This window comes from Hesperophylax consimilis, chromosome 23 (genome assembly GCF_061612785.1).
Source record: "Hesperophylax consimilis isolate HC1 chromosome 23, BYU_Hcon_1.0, whole genome shotgun sequence".
Taxonomy (NCBI): domain Eukaryota; kingdom Metazoa; phylum Arthropoda; class Insecta; order Trichoptera; family Limnephilidae; genus Hesperophylax; species Hesperophylax consimilis.
The window spans coordinates 6,364,475-6,391,600 of NC_142858.1; the positions used below are offsets into that span (position 1 = coordinate 6,364,475).

At 32.0% G+C, this 27,126-nt stretch overlaps 1 protein-coding gene across 1 annotated transcript in view; it reads left to right on the top strand.

Annotated features, from left to right (window-relative positions):
* The window catches only part of LOC149412269 (adenylate cyclase type 6), a 563,657-nt gene that overhangs the window by 171,816 nt on the left and 364,715 nt on the right, over positions 1-27,126 (top strand). Inside the window, exon 2 of the mRNA XM_089646087.1 lies at positions 10,638-10,970. Coding sequence (XP_089502213.1) covers positions 10,866-10,970 — 105 coding nt within the window. The 5' untranslated portion in view covers positions 10,638-10,865. The remainder of the gene's footprint in view (positions 1-10,637; positions 10,971-27,126) is intronic.

Genomic DNA, 27,126 nt, shown 5'->3' on the forward strand with positions numbered 1-27,126 from the left:
GATAAGACAACTTATATGGGCGCTGCCAGTCTGAGTGTTTATTACAGAGAATCTAGCAAAATGGTATTAATTCTGCAGTAAAACGTATATTGTTTTTCATTTCCAAACTATCTTAGCGTCTCTTTCCTAATCATTAACATAGCACTACATCAGCCTTGCATTATTTCCGTTTACGATATTTTCACGGTCATACAAAGTTTTACAATACACACGTCTCGGAATAAATAAGAATGGCATTAACAAATAATTTGATAGATATTGAATAAATTTTCATTATAATTCAAAAGCTAGATTGAATATTTTAAATTTCAATCAGTTTTGTTTGTTACGTAAAGTTTTGGGAGTTAATAAGTTTTCTTCGTGAATTGGTGAGATACTCTCGCTATAATTTCATAAATCATGCATAACTAAAGTAATAATAATGATTTTCCGCAGTTTATGGCAAAACTTTTAAAGCATTCTGACTAATAGAATAATTACTGAATAAGTTCTGAAATTTAGCACTATATATAGTGGCTGTTCATAGCTAGTGTTTCATTTATAAAATGTTTGTTAAGTGTTAATTTTTACTGATGTCCTCAGAAGAGTTGGGCAATGTCGATAAAAATGTTATCGTCATTATAAAACGGTACACACAATATATTGAGTAGATAGTTTAAATACACATTTTATAACAAACATAATAGTGTTCATAGAAAATTTAATTTGTAATTGATGTATACAATGAAATTTAACGTTTGAAATGTTATTATTATGAAAACTATCATTTTTCGGTGTGTCTCAACATACAACTTTAGTTCAATAAACTCAAATTCTCCTTGAGTTTAAGGATCGTTTTCAAAAATGAAACTGATTTTGTAAAGAATTTAGACAAGCGATAAAGTGCCTACTTATAATAAAATATTAAAACTTTTATTTTTTTATTGAGTCATTTTCATAATTGGAACTTTTATGACAAGAATTAAAACTATCGCGCGATCTTTCACGGGTCTCAGCTTGTGTTTTGATATGATTTGGAGTACCAGGTACCTTCCTACGTAATATTAATAAATAGTTCAATATTTAAACTCCATTTTTCTATACAATTATAATGAATAATTAGTGCCGATTTCCTTAAAATAGTTAGTGGTGTAATGGTTAGCATTCGTTGCCTTACAAGCGGTTAATCGGCGTTCGATTCTCGAACCTATGAATTTTTTTTAAATGAATTATTATTGTTTTTTTATTTTTCGATCAATATTTTGTTATTTTAGTGATCAAATAAAAACATGAAAAATCCTTTCTTTCTTCAAAACAAACTCTCTAAATGTGGCGTCACATTTTTCACGCTCTCAATTCCCGCTACCCCATACAACACGTTAAGAAAAAAAATCCGAATGTGATCTGAAACAAACGTATTTCAGGAAATTGAATAAAGCCAAAAAGCGATAAAGAAATGAGAAACAGTTTTATTCGTATAAAAGAATAATAGTGGCAAAAATCTGAGAGATTGAATATAAACAATATTCTCTACAGCCTTTATTTTTTGAAATGCTTTATGTAACATGTGTGTTTCGAATAAATACATACGAAATTCTTTTCTGTAAAACCACGCCATACAATTTGTCTTAACGAATAGTCAACTTTCAAGGATATTTTTTTGGCGGATGTGGGGAAAAAAACAAAAACGTAAGGCAGTGCGCACGTCTTGGAATAATGTGTGCGAGAACGAGCGATGTATATGTCCACATAAAAGACTCGTCACTCAATCTATGAAACAAGATTCGACTCATGTCAACAATGTGGTTTTTCTAAGTTATTCGTTTTTTTTATTTTGTACTGATCGAAATCTCATCATCAGATCAATAGTCAGTGCGTTTGTGGTTTAAGCCTGTCGGATTTTAAGCTGCGTGTAAGATATAAGATATCGTGTGTTTTTATGTTTTTAAAAGCGGCCTCGACTAGCAAGCTGTGGGTTGCCATTCAGAATTGAAAAGTAGTAGTTTAAATGGCTTTGTCCGTGTTTGGTGACCAGATCTAAATATCCAGCTACTCCCATATATTCCTCTTTCCCATCTCCTTCCCCTCCTATTCCCCTTTCCTTCATTCTCACAATATACAATAACAATTAAGGATGCCATAGTCTCACTGGTTCCAGACGGTTGGAAGCAGTTGTAACTCTTGTGCGATTTCATATTAAAAAATCATGCATTCTTAATTTGAATAAGCAATAACGTTTGTAGCATTTTTTTATTAGTTTATATTTAAGATATGTGATAATACGATTACGATGTAAGTGGTAAATACAGCAATTTATATATTGTATAAAACTTATTATTTTAGTATATGTATAAGAATAATGACACAGTTTTCACAGTCCTTAATTGTGAATAAAGTCGTGCTGAATGGAAAAATGTGATGACTTTTTAAATGCACCTTTTTGAATTTTGATTTCGTGTTCTTGTTTGAATGAATGAATGGCAGATTTGTTCGTTATATAATATCAATTACATTGCATTCGAGTCAGTAATCACCGCATACTATGGATACGTACACTCAATGATAAAATGCGGAATAGTTTTTTGGGGAAACTCAATAAAAGATGTTTTTATCATCCGAAAGAGGTGCCTACGAAAAATTACAAACTCTGACCACCGAGATTCATTTTTAAAAACCTCAAACTTCTGACAGTGACGGACATATATATATATAATGGAGTTATGCCTGTTAGTTAGATCATCTCCAGAAAAGTTCCCACAAAAAAACTAAACACAAAAACACGCTACAAGGTTCACAGAAAACTTATTAATCCCAAAAGCAAACAAAACTATATTTCAAAAAGGATCACACTACATGGCCATTAAAGTATATAACAACCTTCCACGTAGCATCAAACAAATAACCGACATACTTAAATTTAAATCATCACTAAAAACATTTGTTTTAAACAAATGTCACTACACCTTATATGAATACCTTACATAAATTAAATACATCTGTTTTTTTTATTTATTTTTTACTTACATACATTTGTTAACATGTAATTGTTGGGTTATGTAATATAATGTGTATTTGTTGGGTTAGCTGGAAGAAATAAGATGTAACCTATAAGCTATACCCTTTGTACTCTGTATTTTTGTGCTTAAATATTTTTTTTGAATTTGAATAAACAAAATAAAAACACCGCAGTTAATATACGAAACTTATGTCGCTACTCTGCATTTGGAATTTGTTTAGGTGTTAGCGTTATTGACTTCAGTCCCTGTGGAGATGGTTCAATCCTCAGTCTAACCAAAAATATTATTTCTTTAATACGTGTTTAAATATATGTGATTTTCTAATGGGCTACCTTATATTTATTTCAACAGTTTCAATATATAACTGACTATCAAAAACACAAAACGTATATGAACGAGCGAGGTTAATAGCCTTTGTGATTTAATTTACTAGTAAAATAAGTTTACGAAAATTTATAATTACATAAAAATAAAAATAAAAAGTAATCAAAATACTGTAAACATGTTTAAATGACTAACACCTTAGTAGCGCGGAGTATTTTATTTAATTTTTATTTTTTTTAATATCTACGGTATATATACACCATAAATAAAAATTACACGTCACAGAAAACAAGAATTATCAAATACGGTAATAATTTAAACTAAAATAACAATTAACTGTGGCATTTGATCATTAAATGACGACAGAAAGTATAAAATTAATACAAGCTCTAGAAGGAGATACAAGTAGATACAAAATATGATAATACTGGTAATAATGATTTTGAAGATATGATAGTACAGCGTTTTTGTACCTAGCTTCTGTGCAATTAAACAGAACCGCTACATCTGCGTACCTATTACTAATTTCATGTAATTTAGGTACAAACGAGTTTTTGTTTTTTCATCTGGGCCGTAGGTCATCGCTTAAAAAACGAGTCAAGTTGGTAACTCATGAAGTTTTTAATTTTCTTATTCACACCAATAATCGAAAAAAGCATTTTTTTAAAGAGAGACATAAATGAGATTCAGAACTTATCACGCTTTTTAAAATATACGTCATGATTTTAAATAGTCGTGTACATCCCTTCGCTATTTTACTTCCTTCTGTTTTTCTTCCAAATTGCAGCAAAAATTTGCGCCGTAGAACAAATTGAAAAAAGAATAGGTACTAAGCAGAAAAATAGTAGAAAATTTAAGTACCTCCTTACTCATTGAAGAAATCAAGTAAAGAAAATAAATTAAATATTATTTATTTTTGTGCGTTTTAAAAAAAAAGGTTAAAAAAATGTTTTTTTTTGTTTCAGATCCGAGAACGACCTACCCAAGGATTTCGCAGTAATAATTAGTCCATCGGAAAAGTTTTATTTTGAAGACCTTCAACTTTAAGTGTGCTTCTAAATATTTTAAAATTGAATATCAAAACAGTTTAATGAGTAAAATAATAAAAAATAAATTATTTATTTAAATATTTGCCTAAAACATTATCTACCTAAAAATCAAAACCATGTAAGAATTTACAAGTATCAACAAAAAATACGCACTTTTATTAAAACGCGAGGAATGATCGGTGTCATCTAAGTCATCTACGTGTATATTTTTATCTCTCACTTTCACCTTAGCTCCCGGAGGAGCAGTGTCAAGAAACGGCAACACCGCAAAATGTGACAACGTAAAAAATAGATTTATATTTTTGCTGTAACCTTTAAAAAGAAAATCCGGTCGAGCTTTAAGTAAAAGTTAAGGTTGTAAGCAATATTATTGTTAGTATCAGACAATTTTTTTATTCAACTCGGGCCGTGTGACGGTGCTCTTTCAACCACTTGATTGTTCTTTGCTTCGCGTTGGTTTTCAATGGGAATCGGAAATTCGCAAGCTCTTTCTACTTCTTTAGTGGGTTAGTATATCATAACAGCTGGTGGGGGTTAGTGGCTTATCTCAATGGGATTTCAACTAGATATTTATTATAAAGACAAATCTTCAGTAATTAACTCACAATAATTAAAACACGTTAATCACATTAAAAAATCTGCTCATCCCACCAAAATACTATTCTGTACAAATCTCATAGGTGCTGCGCACTCAGGCATCTAGTGGCTTCTTTATATGAATGCGCCACTAATATGAACCTAAGAAATATGACGGAAGGTCCTGATAAGGTGCTGATATTCATAACGCACCTACAGTTTTTGGAGGGTTGATTATTTGCATGAAATTTGGCGCGCTGTTTTAAGTTTGGTACAATTAGTTTTTTTCTGATATTTTTTATGGGAGTTCACTGCACGAATGCACTTTAAAGAAAACCGCCAATGACTTCAGCTGCTCATTGCTAGATTGTTTCATTCCCGCTCAGAGAGGGTTTTGAATATGATGAACACAGAAATAAAGAATTTTGTACTTTAATTTTTATATTCGGTAAGCTTCCATTGGAAACTTATTTTCAGGGTAAAAAAATCAAGTGGAGGTTGTGTTATAATAATACTATATTAGTTCTCTATTCACCGTATGTGTACTTGAATACTAAGGTACAGCTGAGCCGATTCAGAAAATATAATATCAGAAAATCAGATTTGTTTGAAAATTCTTAATTAAAATGATTTGATTGAAAGCACTAATTTTAAGGGTCGACGGACAGCAGGTTCCACAAAACCACGCGGTCACATTAACGCATTAGCCGACGAATAATTCACTCGCCTGTTACCCTACAATGTTTATTGAAAATTTTGTGAAACACCTCGCCCGCATCAGCGAGTATATTTGCCCCACTCTAACCACTTGTCAAATTGAAACTCTCCCTAAACAAATTTATTTTGTGAAATTAATTTCCCTTTCAGTGCTCTTAATGAGGCAGATCCACCAAAAATGTGACCTAAAATTATATACCTAGAAAAGGCGCGAAAGCGAGAAGAGTCAATTTTATTGGGATTGTGAAAACATCATATAGAAGTTTTTTTACATTAGCTTTTCACAGGAGGCCCTGACGAAAAAAAATCTTCAGGGCCTATGAAAATCTTTGAGGATGCTGTATGGAGAGTCTTTTTAGGGAAATAAAGGAAAGGAAGTTCTTAGAAGGAAAAAGGTACTAGGCGTGGGTACGAATCTTGGGGTCAATGTTTCCAAGAGTGACGGAAGTACGAATCCATCTCCTCACTGCGGTGAGAGAGATTGGGTCGAGAGAATCCGGCTGGAGAGGTCAAAAAGTCTCCCGAAACCAGTCTCCTCCGATCCGATCCACCATGCAAAAGGTGGGCAAACGCATCCGCCGCCAAGACCTAGACGAACCTAACTCATGAATCCGGGCACCCCTGCTAAGTCGCCAAAAATAAAGAACTACTTGTGGTTACCTATGGCAGGGGTGTTGTTTATCCAATAAATGGTCGCGGGCGGCGGTACCCATATCCGCCTCGCAAATTGTAAAATTGGTGTTTCATTCGTGGTTTTTTTTATAACTGAACCCTTTTAAAATTAAAAAAACTTGGTAAACAAGCTATAACAGCAGAGATAGATTAGAAAAATGAAACTTACTTAATCTTTTTACGAGATTTGCTTATCCACCTCTCGGCGATACGGAAAAAAGCCACAATTTTATGTCGAGTGGAAAATTTCTCGCATTTTGCAGTTTAAAATATCATTACAGAAAATGTGACGTAAATTCTGTGAGGGTTTTAATGGTATTTTATGCGAGCTACTAACCCAATAGATGAAAATATCAGGCGGGCGTTCTGCTGAAAGCATTGGGGCTTGAGATAAAAAAAAAAGTATTTAAAGGGAATCTATTTGATTACGCTAATACTAAAAATACGACGAACGCTGCAAACGGTTTTAATGGAGCGTCACTTCACCGCTAACTACCACTTAGAGCGTGCGATTTCAAATACTGTTCAAATAAAAAATAATTTTTTTAAAATGGTAGAAAATTCAATTTTATAATATGTAAAGATAATAAAGTGTCTCGTACACTATTTTAAGTTCTTCTATAGAAAAATTATTAAACATGGATTTTTGTGAGAAGCAGGAACAGTACTACTATTTTTCACTATTATATCGAAATCACGGTAAACCACAGATACCTAAAAGTTGTAATAACTATATTTTGTATTAATCAATTATCTTATACAAAACTTCTTCAATAATCGCATGTTCACTTTATGGCGTCATTTCAATTTAAATAAAATACATAACTTTGTATACACCACAATTTAATAAAAATAATATATAAATACTTTCAGAACTTAATAATTATATTATTAAATTTGATTTCAATTAAATTTAAAAAAAAATTGAGTTCTACGAATTCAACAAAAAATATATATATATGAATAATGTTTCAAAATCGATGGCTTCTTTGTCTGTATAGTGAAAATTAATAACTACAAGAATAGACAAACAATTATAGACATATAAGTACATTTATACAGAAATATTACAATGAGCGGTGATCAATTATTTATTAATTATTAATAAAAATAAATAAAAGCAGTGTTGAAGAGTGTAAATAGCCCTCAAAAAACGTTCTTCATACTCAAAGGAAGTTTAACTGACAAATTGTTCTCACCTCAAAGATTATGGTCAAGAATTGCCTAAACGTATAATAAAAACGTGCACTAACCTGTTGAAGATCCCTTCCTGCAATCGTAAGTTTTCGTCTGGCCCATGCAATATGCGCAGCAGATTATTTTCTATGTGAGAAGAAAATTATTCAAACTTGCAAATGTCGATTTTCAAATACCAGTAAGTGACAATAGACACTGAAAAAACACAATTAAGTTTTATTTTTGAAGAATAGATTAAAACCATTTGTCACGCAGTTGGGTAAGTGATTTTCAGATTATTGCACATTATTAATACATAGAGGCATGAAAAGCAACCTTTAAGTTACTTATTTAAAATATTTGAAAATTTTAAACCAACCTAAACAAAATTAAATGATATAATAGTGCTTAACCAAGCAAGTATACGAAATAAATAAAAATATTACAAAACATATACATAAGTTACATAGACATACAAGTCAATGGTAATTTATAAAGAACTATTACGAATTTACACATTTATGTGTATATTAACTCTTGAGTATATTTTTCAAGAAAAAGTAAGTGATTTTCAGATTATTGCATATTATTAATACATAGAGGCATGAAAAGCAACCTTTAAGTTACTTAGTTAAAATATTTGAAAATTTTAAACCAACCTAAACAAAATTAAATTATATAATTGTGCTTAACCAAGCAAGTACCTATACGAAATAAATAAAAATATTACAAAACATATACATAAGTTTCATAGACATACAAGTCAATGGTAATTTATGTATTTATCAAGAACTATTACGAATTTACACATTTATGTGTATATTAACTCTTGAGTATATTTTTCAAGAAAAATGTACTATATAAATCATCCAAATATGATTATTATTATATAATTAATTATGAACACGTAAAATTTGTTTCTATTCTTATATTTGTTAATTTACATTAGCCTGACGAAGAAATCATTTTTTTATTAAATACTGGTGTGTATAAAGTTATTTATATAATATGGTAACCGGATAAATCATCACAATGATAATTCATCACATCTTTCAAAAGTTATGTAAAGTCATGGAAAGTGACGAAAAAAAACGTTATTAAATGGGTTATGTAGGTTAGGTAAGGTTAGGTTAAAAAAAATTTTTTTTTCATCGTTTCTAATGACTTTATATCACTTTTTAAATGTGTGTTGAATTGTCACTGTGTTGAGTTATCATGGAACCATATTATTTTAACCAACACGTATTAACATTATACGTTAAAATTCATACGACTGAATTATAATATTAGATATTCTATTCAGTTATTGACAATATAAAAAACATATATCTTTTTACAAATTGTTCAACCCCACCCAGCTTAGCAAAAAACCCCCTTTGGTATGTTAGCCCCAGTCACAAAGTCTAAACGCCATAATTATATTTAGTCATTATAACTGACGTGTCGTTAAAATTGTCAAAAAACGGCTTACTAATCTATTCAATAAGTACTTGTGAGACTTCCCAAAAGCAACAACCTCGGCAGAAAATACTGTATTCTTCGTGGAACTTTTATTGAAATAATCTATCGTCGCAACTAGCAATGATAAATGTTTATTTACAAAGGGGCGTCTTGGAAAACTAACAAATAAATAATATAACAAGGTTGAAGTCAGGTCTCCATAGAAATGTAGTTTTTTTTATATACCACGAATAGATGTAATCGTTGTGACTGATCAATATACCCAAGGGAGCTGGAAAATAATATGAATTTACATATCATATTGACAAGACGTCGCCTTAATTATTTATTGTCGAAACTAGCAATTGACAAAAATTTTACAGGAGGTTTTTTTCTATACTTCAATAAACCAATAACATAGATATTTAAGATGAAGCTATTTTCACAATAGCTTAGGTTATTCTCAGTAAGGTAAATTTTAGTTTTAAAATGGAGATGAAAATTGAGTGATTGGATAATTGAGAACTAGGGCGACTAATATATAGTTTTAAATAGGTACTCATTGAAACAATGTTATTGATCACCTAATCACAATAAATAATCTACCGAGGGATAGGTGGCAACAATTTTAAATACAATAAGTACGGAAAATACAAGGTAATGTTTAGAGAATTTCATCAAGATAACTTAAAATAAAGCCAAGAAATCTTCTCTGCCAAATATGAGGATCTGATCTATAAAAGATGGGGTTTTTGTAAGCAAAATTAAAAAAAATCATTACGCAAATTAATATTTTATTATTTACTAGCTGTACCCCGCCACGCGTTGGTATGGCTAGATCTGCCTATGCATATAGAGAAACAATATCGCGTGTTGCTTTTATGTCCAACAAATGGCGCTATTTTTCAAAGAAGCATGTTTGTCCAACAGGTGGCGCTGTTTTTTTAAAGCATGTTTTTACCTTCCACAGGTAACATCTATATAATAAAATCTCAAGCGTATTCGAATGCAAAGTTGTGTCAAAATTTCAAAGGAATCGATGAAGAACTTTTGGAGATAAGATTTTTACAAACGACCATTTTAATTTTTATTTATATGGATTTTTTATGAGTGGCTTAGTTGGTCGAGCGGATCAATGTTGCTAGCTAAGTAAGCAAAAATTGCACCTAATGAATACGTCGATGCATGAACTACGCTTTAGTTGTTCGTTAGCTCAACATGGTAGGATAATTTTTTTATTATTGGTAATATTAATAATAACCAACAATAAAAAATGTACTTATATAAAAATAAGGGAAACAAAAAACGTATCACAAACAAAATTAAGATACGTATTAAAGAAGAAAAAGGCTAAACAACAAAACTAAATTATCTTAAAATAATTAAAAACATACCTACACAGTACACATATAATAGACAACCGGACCAACAATTATATTGCTGAGTTTTTATAACTGCTTTAAGCATTTTATTTTTGTTACTTTCCTTAGTTTTTCTTAATATTTAATTTAAATTCCTTTAATTGAAATTACAATTTTGTACATTTTTATTTGCGAACAAAATTTTGTAAAATGGGGTCTTCACTTCACCCAGTGCGGCGCACATAATCAAATCAAATTAAAAAAATCCTTTTAATGTATAAATAAAAAAAAAATCATCATAATTAAAATTATAAATTAATTTACAGCGAAAATAACTTAAAGTGTTCGTGCAGAAATGGATTAAAGTTTTTAAGCTATATTGAAACAGTATCGTTATCTTGGATAGTTCGTTTTCGCAAGATGACTGGTCCCTAATTGGGCGTGATCACTGTGATCAGCGCACGTATGGGAAGCTAGTTGCAGGGAGGAGTGAAGTTTATAACAGCAAACAGTTACTAACAAGATCCATTGTTGTGCGACCATCGAGTGCCACCATGTCCCAAGCCAACATCATCCGATCTTTCAGCTCGGAATCTCCTTCGCGCAGGCGAGACTGGAAGACCAGGCTGAGTCTAAGGGGAAGTCGTCGCCAGGATGCGGTGAGTGGAAATAATATATTTTATTAAATTATAATAACCAACTTTGTATTCACCATTTTCTTTACTTAAACGTTATCAACGTGTTTCAAAATCAAAGTTGGATTTGACTTTAGTTACGACTATAAACATTTTTAATGTAAGTAAGACCAGAATTAAGGAGCACCGAAGGTGTTAGAGAAATAATAATTATTATGAAGTTGCCAACCATTTTGTTGGAAATAAATTATCACTCGTTTGACGAAAAAATATATATTTAAAAATAACCTAAAAATAAAATGGGATTCCAATTTGATAAGTTTGAAATTTTTGAAGTTAGTAAATAAGTTTTCAATTAAATATCATTAAAGACCGAATGTTTTTTTTATGTCAAACATCTTTTTTTTGTTAAAATTTCAACCGAGTAGTACAGAGTCTTTCGTAGCAAACGTCACAAAACGGGACGTGGCAATACGGAACGACGCGACGCTTCATTCGGCCAGCCTCGTGACTCCTCGGCTCTTTCCGCCTGGCCGCCAAAACCTTCGACTAAAATTAGCGACGGGTCTATTCTAAATGACGATGAATTTTGAATTTGCATTATGTTTCTGATTAATTTGATTTTATTAAAAGTAATAAAACAATAGTTCCATTTTTATTTTATCATATGAATAACGACCTGCATTTTCACTTCCTTAAATAACAATCAATTTCGATGTTTCACACTAGCCATGCGTCCCGTAACGGCTACAAACAACAAAAGTACCTACAAAACAGAAAAGGGGGCTGAAATGAAGCTCTCAGCGGTAGAACTATATTTATTAATTCACTGAAAAGATAAACCTATAGAAGTGCGATGTGGGCGTGTATTAAAGATTTTTTAAATTAATCACGAACTTTATTTACTATTTTACCGGTTTTGCTTAAACCAGGCTTCACCAGGATACAATAATATCATAGTTTTACTTATATATAATAAAATTGTTAGGTATATATAATATAAGATTAATATTCATGTATAATAATCGGTTGAAATGCAAAATAATAAATAAAGTTCACTGTTTTATGTAAACAAAGTATTTGTTTTATTAAAGAAATGTAATGCCAAACCGCAAGGTAAATGCTTTGTACTAAAAAAAATTAAAGATTGATAAAATAATTAATGAAATGAAACTGAGTTCTTGAAATAAAACTGAGACATGTTCACTGTATGTTTTTCTCGTGCTCCGCAGTTCGACTGCGATATGATATCTGACCTTCTTGTTACATCTACTGTATCTCTCCCCACCCTGCGCATCATCCCTTAATATAACGCACGCCCCAAGGGAAATCTAGAGTTCTCCCGCAAGGAGTTGAAAAAGTTTAAAAATATATAAAAAAAAATTTCTTCATTATTTAAGAAAAAAAAATTCTGTTCCAACGAGTCTTCCCCCCACTCACTTAATTAGGTTCGTCATTACAACACTTATTTCATTATATCCCTTTTTGTTTCCAAAATTCAATCACCATCCTAATTTAATTAACAAGGTACTCGTTCCACTCTACCGTCATTTTAATTACTAAAATAAAATTATTAAATTACCTTATTATTCGTCTCACATTGGCAATATTGAAAGGTTTTATGCTGTTTGTTTTTGGAATGTCGCTTCTTCCTCCTTCTCAACCAAACTTTTAGAAAAATGATAATAACTTATATTTCACAAGTAAAAATATTTCACCAATAATTGAAGACAAGATATAAAGCATCGCAAATAAATCATTTATATTTTTTAGAAATAATGAAACATGTCAATATAAAATCAGATATAATTAATAAGCAAAAAAAATTATAAACCCTCTTTTAAATATTTTCCCACTCAACTGGTCTTTCCCGTCTAACGATATTGTAATTCCTAATTCTGATAAACTCTGCCCACTCTTACCCCTCCCCCCTACTTCCACTTCTTCTTTCCAATTGTAATCTATATTTAATTTTTGACTTCAATGTATACTTACTCCTGATGAGGTGAACTTCGTTCATGTAACATATAGGGGTTGTACGTAATTAAGTGATGTAAACAAAGTTATTTATGTTTTAATAAAATAAATAATGCCATCACAAAGTGATAAGCTTCCAGAAGAAATCTTCTTGTTAAACGCTTGTTAATGGTCAAGTAATTTTGTGTATTGTTAGCTGCATATTTAAGTATTCGCGCCAGTCATTTGGATCGTTCTTATACCGCCAGGTGGGCAGAGTGGTCGAATTTTGCCTACAGACCCCCTATTCGGGATTTACCCGAAACACGATTTGAATTCGACCAATCATAGGGCCTAGATCGTCCAGACGCTAGCGTAATAATACTATCAGATATCATATGTCTCGACGCCATCTAGTAAAAGATTTAGAATTATCAATGCCTTTCCTACAAATATAAAGTTGTTTCTAATGAAAAATATGGCAAAAATAATTAGCAATTTTTCTTGAATGAAAAACCCCAGTACGTATTAAATAATTTTTCGGGTTTTGAATAAGCTGACGTAGCACAATTGGTACATCACTTGATCGGCAATCAGAATGCTGTGGGTTACATTCTCGTCGGTGGCATATACTTTTTCTCGGAAGTCATATTCCGAACGAATGTTTCAGGTTAATAATTTTTGCTTAAATATAATACGTTTTCGAAAAACATTGAAGTTACCTTCATCGTCATCTAAAGCAAGCCAAGTTTTGTGAAATAAATAAAACCACACAATATATACTTATATTGATAGTGATTGTGATTTGACGTACTCGACAGTGAAAAACGATGGATCTGCGCAATATGTGAAGGCCTTAGCTTAAAATAAAGAGAAATCATTGTTTATCACACAAAACACATTTTATAAATGAAAAGTGGCAAATAAATCCCGTCACAGTCGAAATTGGCAAAAAACGACAAGGAAAAGCCAGAAAAGATTAATTGTTCTCGTCGCCTTGTACCCGCCAAAAAGCCATTTAATAATAAATAATATGTAATATACCTATTATGTGTCCGTATTGTGGATGAACTGTACAAATAGGAGTGTAGTTTTGGATACACTGTAGGTTGAACATGTACAGATAGATTATTAATTTTATAGAGACCTTTGCTTGTGTAGTGGTGAACTGGACTACTTTTATTAATTGATGTATTTTAAAATACATGTTTAATTTTTTTTTTTGATAGTACCGACATTATTTTGTAAATTAACTGTTGTATTTTTTAAAAATTATTTATTGCAACGTCATAGAATTTCATAAAAATGCGTGCGATCGCGTTTGTGTTAGCATGAGTGCCACAAAAAGTTGATAGAATGCATTGTGATCGACAACGAGGGTATCTGCTGAGTTTCTGCTAACTCGGATTTCGGGAAGGGGAAGGTGAGAACTTTCCACTTACAATATTAATTTCATTCATTCATTCATTCAATCGAGAATTGTTTTTTTTTTTAATAATAATTTTACTTAGGTAGATAAAAAATGAATCAAAAATAACATCGTCGAACTGAATCGTGAGTCTAATTTTATCGGAATCGATGAATGTCGCTAAAACACCCAATATCTTTTGAGATTTGGGGGGTAAGAGGGTAAAAATATATATGTATTTTTTTTGAAGTTGTGTTTATTATTTCTACGCTACTTTCACAGGTGTTATGGTATTTCAGCAATTCGTGTAAAATATTTTTATAAACTTTGTCCACTTATTTTGGTATTCTTTATTGTGCGTGAAATGTTTTGCGTGATCCCAAAAACTTTAAATATAATAAACACGTAACTACAAAAGCTAATTTTATCATCCCCACACCCTGTAAGAATTACTAATGTTTCTACCTAGCATTATTAATTTCTTTCCTTATGACATTTCTTGTAACCTTGCTTACAATACATTACAAACCACATTAGACTACTAAAAAATCTACCTGAAATGCTCATTTTTTATGTGAAACCGAACAAGACTCCCGACAGCTCAAAATCGTCTGGAGACAGTGGGACTATGGCATCCCTAATTGGGGTATGTTGTGAGGCTGAAGGTAGTAGGGAGGGAAAGGAAATATGAAGTAGGAAGGTGGTGAAGTATCTGGTTAATCATTTCTGGTCACCAAACACGGCCAAAGCCATCTCAAGCAATGTTTCAATTCTGAATGGTGGTCTTACACTGGGGCGATACTAAAACATCTTCAACACTGGAACGTGCCGCAAATATAATATATATTATTTTAAATGTTTAGGCCAGGATTTCCTTCGGCTTGATCGTCAAGAGCCTTACCCCTCAACCACGCGGGCCGTCAACCAATAAAGATGCTTATAAATAAAATTAAGCACTTTACCAAATAGGTATCTCTGGTATTTTAACCCTTTAATTATAACCCTTCCTCAATGTCAATTTATTATAATACCTTACCCTAGGGACGCTAAATACAAAATTATTATTAAGCAGGCGTCACTTCTTAATCAGACAAAAATATGCTTATTTTTATTTATGTGAAATTGACAGAGTGTTCGGAAATATATTGTATCGTAGGTACACGAAAAAATCTTGTTTCAAATTTTACACAACTGATAAACAACCATTTATGTGTGGTAACCGGTTGTTTGTTAGTTGTGTAAAATCTAAAGCATGTTTATTAGTAAGGGGGATGTATTTGCTTTAGCAAAAATTTCAAAAGTTTTTAAGTAAAGAAAGAATTTTACTTATTGAGTTTTATTAAAAAAAATCATATTCGTATCATTTCCGGTAAAAATGTGAAAACATATATGTGAAAAAACTTGGGAATCCATTGTGCTTTTCACCATTTTGAAATTATTCAAACCAATACAATAATTAAGTTCATTCTTTAATTCCACGAAGATCCCAATCGATCACAAACCTATCGACCATTCATCGTCTTTGGTTTAAGACTTGGTGATTTTGTCGCTGCAACTTCTTTTAGCCGCTAGTAGACATTCACATTTAGCTTATCCACAGTTTATACCGATGACATCTTGAGAAAACAAAAACCGATTTGAGATGTAAGACGAAGCGACATAGTAGCGATGTTATACGGCGCGGCGATTAGGTAACGTGACCGGCAAGTAGATCACGTCATCGCGCGGTTCTGACTATTATAATTGAACATGTTCTGATTGAGACGCCGCACAGTGGGCTGAAAATCGCCTTTCATAGACATAGAGACTTGAATTTTCAAGGGTATCTTTTTTTGCTAGAAATGGATTCTGCTGATCATTACTATGCTATAAAATGTTGTACGAAGCAATTGCGTGTACAAATGAAGGAGTTATAATTTTTTTAAGAAAAATTTGTATGGCGCTGACATTAAAAATGAGGCTATCTCTGGAATCATAAGGTTGGCCGTTCTATCCTTACACACAGATAATACTAGTATTTATTAGTATTTTTTGACATACTTCATATTGTGGCGCAAGGTGCGATTTTTTTTTTTTAAATCCTCACAGTTGAAAAAAACCCTTTTTAATGTTGATGATTCATTTTAATGCATAAATGCTTTTAGGCTTGCAGTGTAAATAAAATATTGTAAACTAGACAAAGCATACTCATATGTAAAGCATTTAAGCATTGAAATGAATCTTCAACATAAAAAAGCTTTTTTTTTAACTTAGAGGATTTAAAAAAAAAAATCACAAGTTTCGCCACAATACGAAGTATGTCAAAAAAAAAAAAAGTGGGTGTGTCAAGCCTACGCAAGACAGAAGTGAAACTTCTTTTGTTAAACCGTATGAACCACAATCAATTACGTATTTCACTCGTATTACACTCACGACGCAGTATACTAACCAAGCAGCTGATGCTTGGCGTGGCGCAGTTCGCTGGTGTCTGAGAGAGAGGAAAGAAGAGAAGAGAGAGAACGTTCGTGAGCGGCTCCCCCACCTCAACAAGCGCATATGGTGAGAGAGGGACAGTGAACGGTGAGCGGTGGTGGGGGTACCCGCATTTTCGTGTCGATCCTGACTCGGTTTTACTCCGTCCCCGAATTACGCGCCTAAAGAAGTTTCACTTCAATATAATATATTTTTAAAAATAATGTACAATGTACAGAAATAGAATCCCACACAAGATCGCGTAGTGCGCTCTAGCGAACGGATATTTTATCAGAGGGAGATAGTTTTAATTTTTTTTTCTGTAAATTATTACATATTATCAAAATAAATAAATTAATTAAATAAATGTAATACAATTATCATAATATACGGATTAGATAATAATTTTAATCCAACACAATAACGCAAAGCGCGCTCTAGCGGAGTAATGTTTTATCACAGTGAGATAAGTGTTTTTATTATTTTGCAATATTATTTTCTTTTAAAAAATGTTCTGACCTACTAAAAAATAAGATATTGAATGAAAAAGGCGTTAAAAACAAAAAAATAATGTGCGATGGCCGAGAATCGAACTCGGATCAACTGCTTGGAAGGCAACTATGCTGACCATTACACCACCAACGCCAGTTGTCGGGATGAGCTAAGAAGCATTTATATGTTACTTCAAAACTTTGAAAATTATTACATATTATCAAAATAAATAAATTAATTAAATAAATGTAATACAATTATCATAATATACGGATTAGATAATAATTTTAATCCAACACAATAACGCAAAGCGCGCTCTAGCGGAGTAATGTTTTATCACAGTGAGATAAGTGTTTTTATTATTTTGCAATATTATTTTCTTTTAAAAAATGTTCTGACCTACTAAAAAATAAGATATTGAATGAAAAAGGCGTTAAAAACAAAAAAATAATGTGCGATGGCCGAGAATCGAACTCGGATCAACTGCTTGGAAGGCAACTATGCTGACCATTACACCACCAACGCCAGTTGTCGGGATGAGCTAAGAAGCATTTATATGTTACTTCAAAACTTTGACTAGATCAAATGAACTTTAATCGGTGGTGGGGGTACCCGCATTTTCGTTTCGATCGTGACTCGGTTTTACTCCGTCCCCGAAAATTCATTACGCGCCTAAAGAAGTTTCACTTCAAAATACAAATAAATAGTAGTATATTTGTGTGTAAGGATATAATGGTCAACCTTATGATTCCAGAGATAGCCTCATTTTTAATGTCAGCGCCATACAAATTTTTCTTAAAAAAATTATAACTCCTTCATTTGTACACGCAATTGCTTCGTACGACATTTTATAGCATAGTAATGATCAGCAGTATCCATTTCTAGCCAAAAAAAATACCCTTGAAAATTCAAGTCTCTATGTCTATGAAAGGCGATTTTCAGCCCACTGTGCGCCGCTACGTTTATTAACTGATAGTCGACACTCTCGCATCGAGTACCTTTTCCCACTAATCGATTTTGTTGCTACATTGTAGCGACAAAATTGCCCCGTGTGATGAGCTTTTAGATTGCAATGTCATGAGTTCGGTTTCAAATCCTTCGTAAAATGAGACAAGCGGAAAAACCATGTTTTGTTTTCAAATTCAATTTTATTTTCCAGCTTGTTAAATTTTATGAACTTGGATCTTGGAGCTTTATTTGATTCAATTTCAATTCGCACACCCAAGTGCACTCTTTCGTGTGAAATATTTATTTTGCCAACCAATTTAATGGAAAAATAAATTTCAAAAATATAAAATAGTGAACACGTTTGTGCTGCATATATTCTGCAGGGTTTGATGACAACTTGGCAAGTCTTGCTTGACGGATGACCCTCGGTTTAGGATCCAGATGTCGCAGGTTCAGATTATTAACTATTTATTTAATGGATTTGTTTTATATCACAGACACAAAATAATATTTAGTATATTGGTAGACTCAATATAGTTTTCATGTTAATATTTTGAGGAGTGGTATTAATTAAATAATATGGTAAATATATTTTATGTACGGATCGCACAAGTGTACTTATACTACTGTATCTTGGTACTTATAAGTATGTATTGCTTTGGATAAATACAATCATTCAGAATTGAAACAAGGCTTGAAATGCCTAACCGTTTCTCTTGGTTATCAGATCTTAAAATCCAGGTACAAATCTTGATCTTCCTCTTTTCCATATTTTCCATCCCCTATACTTTTGCCCTCACAAATACTTACTGCGTAGACGGTTAAACCCTTTGATATGTTATAAGGAGAAAAATCAATCATTTTCAGTGTTTTTTTCTTATAATTATGTGAACCATTTATCACTTAGTAGGTATTCAATCGAGAGACTCAATCTATTTATTTGTAGGTACCAAGATACAGTAGTACAAATACACTTGTACGATTGGTATCATTAATATACAATTATCATATTATTTAATAAATACCACTCCACAAAATATTAATTTTTAAAACATACGAAAAACTTCAAGCCAAAAATGTGTATATTCTTGGAATACCTTATATTGTAGGTAATAGGCAATAACATTGATTGACAAACGGAGTCGAGAAACGTTCGATTTCAAGCACTGGTTTTTATTAATTTTGTAAATAATTTTATAAGAAAGCCAAAAGTTTATCAAGTAAAACTGTCACAGATAATCTTAGCTATAATACTGTTTTTTTTTTAATGTTTCTTTTATGCGTTCTTACATTTATTTTGAAAAAAAATATTCTTTGTGGTGTACATTTATATTTTTTATTCGGTATTTTTTAAATTTTATATGTATTCTATTCAAGCGAAACGATAGGAAAACCTTCAATTTATCTAAAACATATATTTGGTATTCATAATGTACACCAATTCGTTATAAATATTAATCAAAATAATGATTTGGCATTAAGCTTCGCCTTGATGACACTTAAAGGCAATGAATTCATCTAGACTTTACTGTTTATCTCAAAGGTTTTATAAATTCGACACATTATGGCAAACGATCGTTCAAAACTTTTTGCAAACTTGCCATAATATGACATAAATCGCTCGAGTGGATATCACTATCGTGCTTGAAATTCTCAGAGGACGCCGATGGAACAGATTTTGATTGAAATGTAAATATTTGATTGTCCACCTAAAGTTTTATCTCGCTTCGCAAAACGAAGATATTAATTATCAACATTTCATGGGAATTATGAGCTTACTTCAAAAGGATAACAGCTGTTACATCTTTATTTACAGAAACTTCCAAATAAATTTAAGAAGAAATAATAGGGTTCAGAAGCTGTATTTAGAAATTATCTGTATACTTATTTATTTTGTGTTATTTTCACACTAATTGGATTCAATGTAAACTAAAAGGAATTCGTTTGTCATAGGGGTCTCGTGCGGTATTCACATAAAATGCTAGGAGCCTGTTAAACGATTGAATACTTACTGCACAATCATGTAAATAGATCTTTATCTATTTAATTATAGATAAATGGTATTTATTTCAGTTTACAGCTGCTAACTATATTAAATGATGTTTCCGAAACAAACAAATTTTCGAAACTGTTCGTGTTCACTGGTCAAAGTAAGCGGTCGGCTGGTTCACTGCGTTTTCAGACACGAATTGAATAATTATTGGCAAACTGTCGCCTAACCAATTCTCGTAATTAAGTTTTCCACTTCAATCAAATTGCCTAGAAGCCATTACCAGACATAAATAACAGAGCGATCCATCTTTATCTATTTAACGGTGTTCTGTACAGAAAGTGCAATGTCTTTTGAATTTCGAGCGACTCGAAGAAGTCGGTCAGTCAAAGCGCACGATCTTTATTAGCATATTCTGCTTCTAATAATTATTAACCACTCGTTTACCAGTAGATGAAAGATACAATATATAATATTCTATTTTTAAATTATTTGATAACAACATAAATCCGGTGGGATTATGTAAACATCTTAAAACAGGAGTCATCTGGCATCTGGCGGTATGAAGGTCATACCTACATATCACCTAGTCGTGTTTTAATGTTTCACTATAAAGCAAAACATTTTTGTTTGTATGTCTCACCACAACTTGTGAACGATGAGTTTTAGCGTGATGAAATTGTTCTGGGATTTTTCTTCCGCACCCTACCGAACTTTAACATAACAATTAATTATTTTGCAATAATAAGAAAAACATAGTCACGAACGTCAGGTACAACGGTCAGTAAAACGATGTTTTAAAACTAACTAACCATCACTCGATTTCCCGCGGGGGGTAGGCAGATATGGTAAATCGCCACATAACTTGTTTCAATCATATTAAAAATCGTATGAATATGCAGTGGCGGCTCGTAACTTTTGAGTGAACTAGAGTGCTAATATTAAAATGGTATTATTGATGTAACCGTAAATGTCTTATTTTTTTCGAAAAATATTTTCAATAAATCCGTATACAGTAAATAGATTTGGAAAAAAATAAAAATTGTTTTGGACTATGCAACATCAATAAAAAGTGACGAGTCGCCACTGCCCTTTTTACTACTAACTCTTGGCATGGTCCGATTCAAGTATTTGATTGACATGATCGTGCCATATCTTCCTAGGGCGTCACCGACTTATTCTACTATTAACTTCCACCTATCCATTCTGCTTAAACAAACCATCTAAACGTCCCCTTCTTAAACCCTGTCCATTGCGTTTACATCAGCCTGGCATTTTTTCTGGATCGTCACATTTTTAACACGGTCAGACATGGTTTCCTCGTACATTTGTCTCAAGGATCTTATTTATAAAGCTTTCAGTCTAAATTCACCCTTTTTCTGCCAGTTCTATGACTCACTGGCGTACACTAAGTGTCAACACTCCATTGTGGACTGTTATCGTCACTTCTTTGGATATTAAATTAGCTTTTCCAACTCTCTTAAACATACCTCCCATACACACAAACTCATCCACATACTCCAAGAAAGAAACAAAACATTGACAAATCTGATTTGTCATGGAAGTTTATAAAATGCTGATCAATACAATAATAATATAGTCTCCAAGCTACCAGCAATTAAAAAAGGGCATTATCGGTGAACCCGACTGAATAACCTTGAACGTTTTTTTATGGAAAAAATTCAGCACCGTAAAATAATTTTTAATTGAAAATTAACGAACCGTTGCCGTTTAGCCGGATTGGGACTAAATTTTAATTTCCATTTAAGTTGCTTTCAAACCTTTGACGGATGTCCTGTTAACTGTGTCTTAAGTAGGTAATGGGAAAATCGTTATTTTTTTCTTTATAATTCTTTTATAACCCGATGTTTTATGAAAAAACTTACAGAATTTCAGGAGACCATTTGGTTGCTTATGAAAATTTATTATCCCCCTTGAAGGTTTGAATAAGTCTTACCTTATAAATTTAAATGTTACCTTTTTGGTATTTTTTTCTTCTGGAAAACAAAGAATCTTACCTGCCGTGGTTTTTGAGGTATGAGATATTCCCCGGTACAGGTTTTGCAGAAACTATGACACTTTATGGTAAACTTTTTTTAATTTCATATTTTAGGGAGCAAGGAGAGGTAAGATCGTAGAGCTCTTAGGAGCGCTAACGAGTGTTGAGAAAAGATAATAACCAAATCACGGATCCACTCTACGAAGCAACAGGTGGTGCAACATACCATAATAGGTTATTTTAACAATCATTTGACACCCTGGAAGATTTAAAGTTTATTTTTTTATATTGATCAACCAACTAAAAATATACGTTTTTTAAATTATCTAAATCCACCCATTCCTAAAAGGTTTCAATTGTTTTCATAGTCAGTATGTTGCAGTAAACGATACTGGCTGATAAGACGACTATCATCGACGCTGGCCGGCGAGACGTCAACAATGCCATATTCACCAACAAAACCAATACGTCGTTTTAGCGGCAAATCAAAAATGGAACATTTTTAATCGATTATTTACTATAATAATTTGAAAATATTTACTTTTATTTTTACGTTCATTCGCCACCAAAATCCATTAACCTAAAAATACCTTATTGTTGGTACATAATAATTAAACATTCGAATATATTTTTATATAGATAATAATATGTTAAGTGAATGTTAAAGTTGCGATAATGATATGTGTGTGATTAGTGCAATATTAATTGCAAAACAGTATCGTTTCTGTGAATCCCTCTGACATTAAGCAATGCACAGTTGGCGAGCCGCCGCGCTGTTTACAATCGACTGTAATATTGTTGATTGAGTGCATGATAAAAGTTATTTTAATGATCTTTGATGATTAGTGCATAATTCAGTGTAAACAAGCTTAAATCAGTATCGACTCTGTGGATACCTTTGATATTGCACAATGCACAGTTAGGACATGTTGTTTCACGGAATTTGAACAATTCATCAAATTTCAAAGTTTATTTTCAAGTTCTGCGAAGGTTCTGTTCAAGTTATATAATTATATAACTATTGACCAGTTGCTTCACCAAACTGAAATCACAACAGATTTTGAATAGAACCTTCACAGAATTTGAAAATCTTTTAAATTCTGTGAAACATACCGTCCTTAGTGAGCCGCGCGTTATCAATCGACCGCTAAGCAGAAGGGTTGTCACAAAGCTATTCAACTGCAACTATTTATCTTTAAAAACAAAGGAAAAGGTTTTTTCTCATTCCTATCGATTTCTCTATAATAAATGACAGCATAACCGAACTATTTTCGGTAACCCAGCGAACAATTTCACGAAAACCCAAATAGCTTAAGTTACACCGAAAACAACAGACCTCTTGGGTACAATACAAGATGGATGTTACTATGGGAATTGTAGTCGACGAACTGAGCACCTTCAAGGGTAAAGCAATTGTTCAGTTACATGTCTCACTCGTAAATAATATGACCGACATCTGTGAGATATTCACCAAATTAGAGGAAAGGAATTCAAGATCTAGAAAAAATTTACTATTTAACCGAGATTCACAATTCACTCCCTGACATCCATCATCTTCTACTAAATATTTGGTAACAGACTTTAACCGAAAAAATCTGAAGCCTAAAAGATCAAGCCATAATTTGGTTTAGCTCGCTCAAAATGGTTGATCGGTCTTTCTTGGAAAGTGATGGTCTAAATCAGAGGTTCCCAAAGTGGTCTATATGGACCCCCAGGGGTCTATATCGGCTTGCTGGGGGTCTATGTCAGCGAGAAAAAAATTTGGGGGTCCACGAGATCCAAAAGGGGTAAATACGAGCGGACCCCCATTTAACTCAAGTCAACATGTAGGAGTTCCGTAAATGACACAATATACCTAACACAAATATAATAGACTGAGAAATTACTTATTTGATATTTCGTAAAGTTGTTTATTGAGGTATATATATATAATTTAAAAAAAAAAAAAGAAATCAAACATTCGCGGGTTACGAATAACCTGACAATATTTTAAAATCTCTTACTACCACCACAGTAAGCTGAAAATGTTGCTTGTGTTGTGATGGAGGACTTGGCCAGCCGAGAAATTGAACACAATACGCCTGGGTGGGACCCAAACGCGATGTCAACTCGGCCACCGACCGGTCAAAATAAATAGAGTCTACGTTCCTTTTCTCGTCAGAATGAATAAATTAAATCAAAACATTGCACATCGGAAGCCGCGAATTTTTCTAGTTCCCCAACTTGTTTTTATAAAACGTCCAGGGTAATAATGACGTTCAACATTTAAATGTACTTTACACAGACTTCAGTTTGAGGACATTTTGATTATAGAAATGGAACGTTGAAGAATCGGAAAACATGTGACAAGAAGAAATGACCGGAATAAGCACTAACAAAGAACTTAAGGGGCAGTTCTGTAGGGCTAGCTACAGAAAGAAATTCCCGTTGTTTATCCTGCTTCATTTTCATTTGGTGTAATACCTCACAAGGGTGCCCCTGTCTGCACAGTGTAAAGACAGAGCAACTATACCGCCACCCGGTTGTTGGACAGGCAAGGGAAGGGAATCTTCTTAATAAAAAATAAATAATTATTATCATATGGGACGTTAATAGTTTTAGGGAAATTCAATATTCAGCAGGCAGGGGGTCTACGGAAAAAAAAAATTTGGCAAGTGGTCCACAGGGTAAAACAGTTTGGGAACCTCTGGTCTTAATCATAATACTGATCAATTCTTTTTAATTCTAAATAATCACACAAAGCACTTTGTCCTTTACACTTAATATGAGGAGTTAAAATACCCAGACTGGTATAATAAAGATTTGATAAATTTAATAAAACCTAAAAAAACCCATAAGGTTTTAAAAGAACGCGGAACAACGAGGTGGAATGTGGAATTCTTTAAAATTTTAAAGATTGTAATTAAATATCAAGGGCATGTTATAACGACTATGTTAAGCTGACTGAGAATGATTTATTTAACAATATAAAACGTTTCTAGCGATGGCAGAAAACCTTTAAGGAGTGCTGATTCTGATATACCGAATATTATGTATTTTGAAGACAGAAAGGCCGACGGTATCAAAAATATTATAGATCTTTTTGCCGAATTCTTCAAGAATGTTTACAATTTGTTATTTTTTTTAATCAGTTTTCTTTATCTAACTATAATCCTACAAAAATAAACATTTCACGTGTATGCATTGAAGTTAACGAAATAATAAAACAAACAAAAATTACTTAATCCCAACAAAAATGCCGGTCCTGATAAAATTCCACCATCGCTCTTACAGCATTGTGTCACTGTTTTTGCTTATCTCTTCTACATACTATTTAGTCATTCTTTGCCGAAGGGTATATTTCCTGATCTATGGAAATATTGTTATGTAACACCAATCTTCAAAAAGGGGGATAAAATTTATTAACTAATTTTAAGCTGATATGCATACTATCAACAATTCTAATTCTTTTTGAGAAGCTGATTCTGAATAAAATCAATGACAGATTTAAAGACAGCATATGTCCTGAACAGCTGTTTTTTTAAAACAACACTTATCAATTACATCCTTTGTCAAAATTTATTTCCGATGCAATGGGAAAGAAACTTCAAAGCGAATTTAATAAAAAACTTCAAAAAAAAATTCAATCTGCAATCACTTATGGCATAATAGGATGGGGTGGTGCACCTGATACATTAATTAAGCCCCTACAAATAATTCAAAAACACATAATTAAAGTCATATATAACAAAAATAAAACATTCTTGACCGACCTATTATACAAAGAATCTAAATTATTTAACATTCGTAAATTATTTATATTACAAACTATGAAATATTTATTTAAAAAGAAAAATAATTTCAAAATAAATGAAAACAGAATGAGCAAAAGAACAAATAATATATTTTACACCCCCCAAACAAATACTAAATTAATGCAGACACATAGCAGTTTCATTGGTCCTCGTACATTTAACCTTCTACCACTACAAACTCAAATGATAAATAAAACAATAGAATATGTTAAGGAGGTAAAATTATGGCTGAATGACGCAGATATTGAAACGCTTTTTATATAAATTTATTGATCCTTTCTACAACTCACTTGCTGAAACTTTATAAAGTATTGTACATAATGTTTTCTCTTTACTTTTATAATAACTATAAACAAAAAATAAAAAACTTTTTCTACTTATATATTTATATTATACTTAGGTACTTGAAATATAGTAATGGTTTTATATTACCCACACTCAGGCAGTGCCTTAGTGGGTTTTCATTTCTTGTGTATACAATCTGGTAATATATTTATTATGTTATTATTTACTGTCTATTATTATGTATAATATATGTAAAGAAATGAAAATAAATAAAGTTAAAAAAAAAAAAAAAAAATTGATTTATACCGACTTCAGCAAAGCGTTTGGCAAAATTTTGCAACGCTATTCTTATAGACAAATTGTTTAAAGCTTGGTGAGTTGGTGGGAATATGCTGTGATGGTTTATAATCTACATTTTAAATAGAAAACTTCGTGTTAAACTAATGGGTTACTAACGTATGATTTTTTGCATTCAGTGGCGTACCGCAAGGTTCCCACGTATGACATGTTTTATCAATCTTTTATGTGAAGGGCATTTGTGGTATTTTTGAAGACGTCGATGAACTTATGTTCGCAGATGATCCAAAGCTTTTTAAAGTAATTCGAACTTGTTAAAATTATCTGTGTAGCGAAAACAACCTCTACCTTAATTTTAATAAATGCATAGATATGATATACACATTTTGTTCAATAAATGACTCAGGTATAACTTTTACAACCAAATATAACTTGACACCACATATACAAAATATTTCAAAGAAGGGCTTCAAAATGTTATGTTTTGTACTGAGAGTGGCCAAAGGTTTTACCAACGTTATAACATTAAAACAAATCAATAGTGAGGAGTCAGCTTGAAT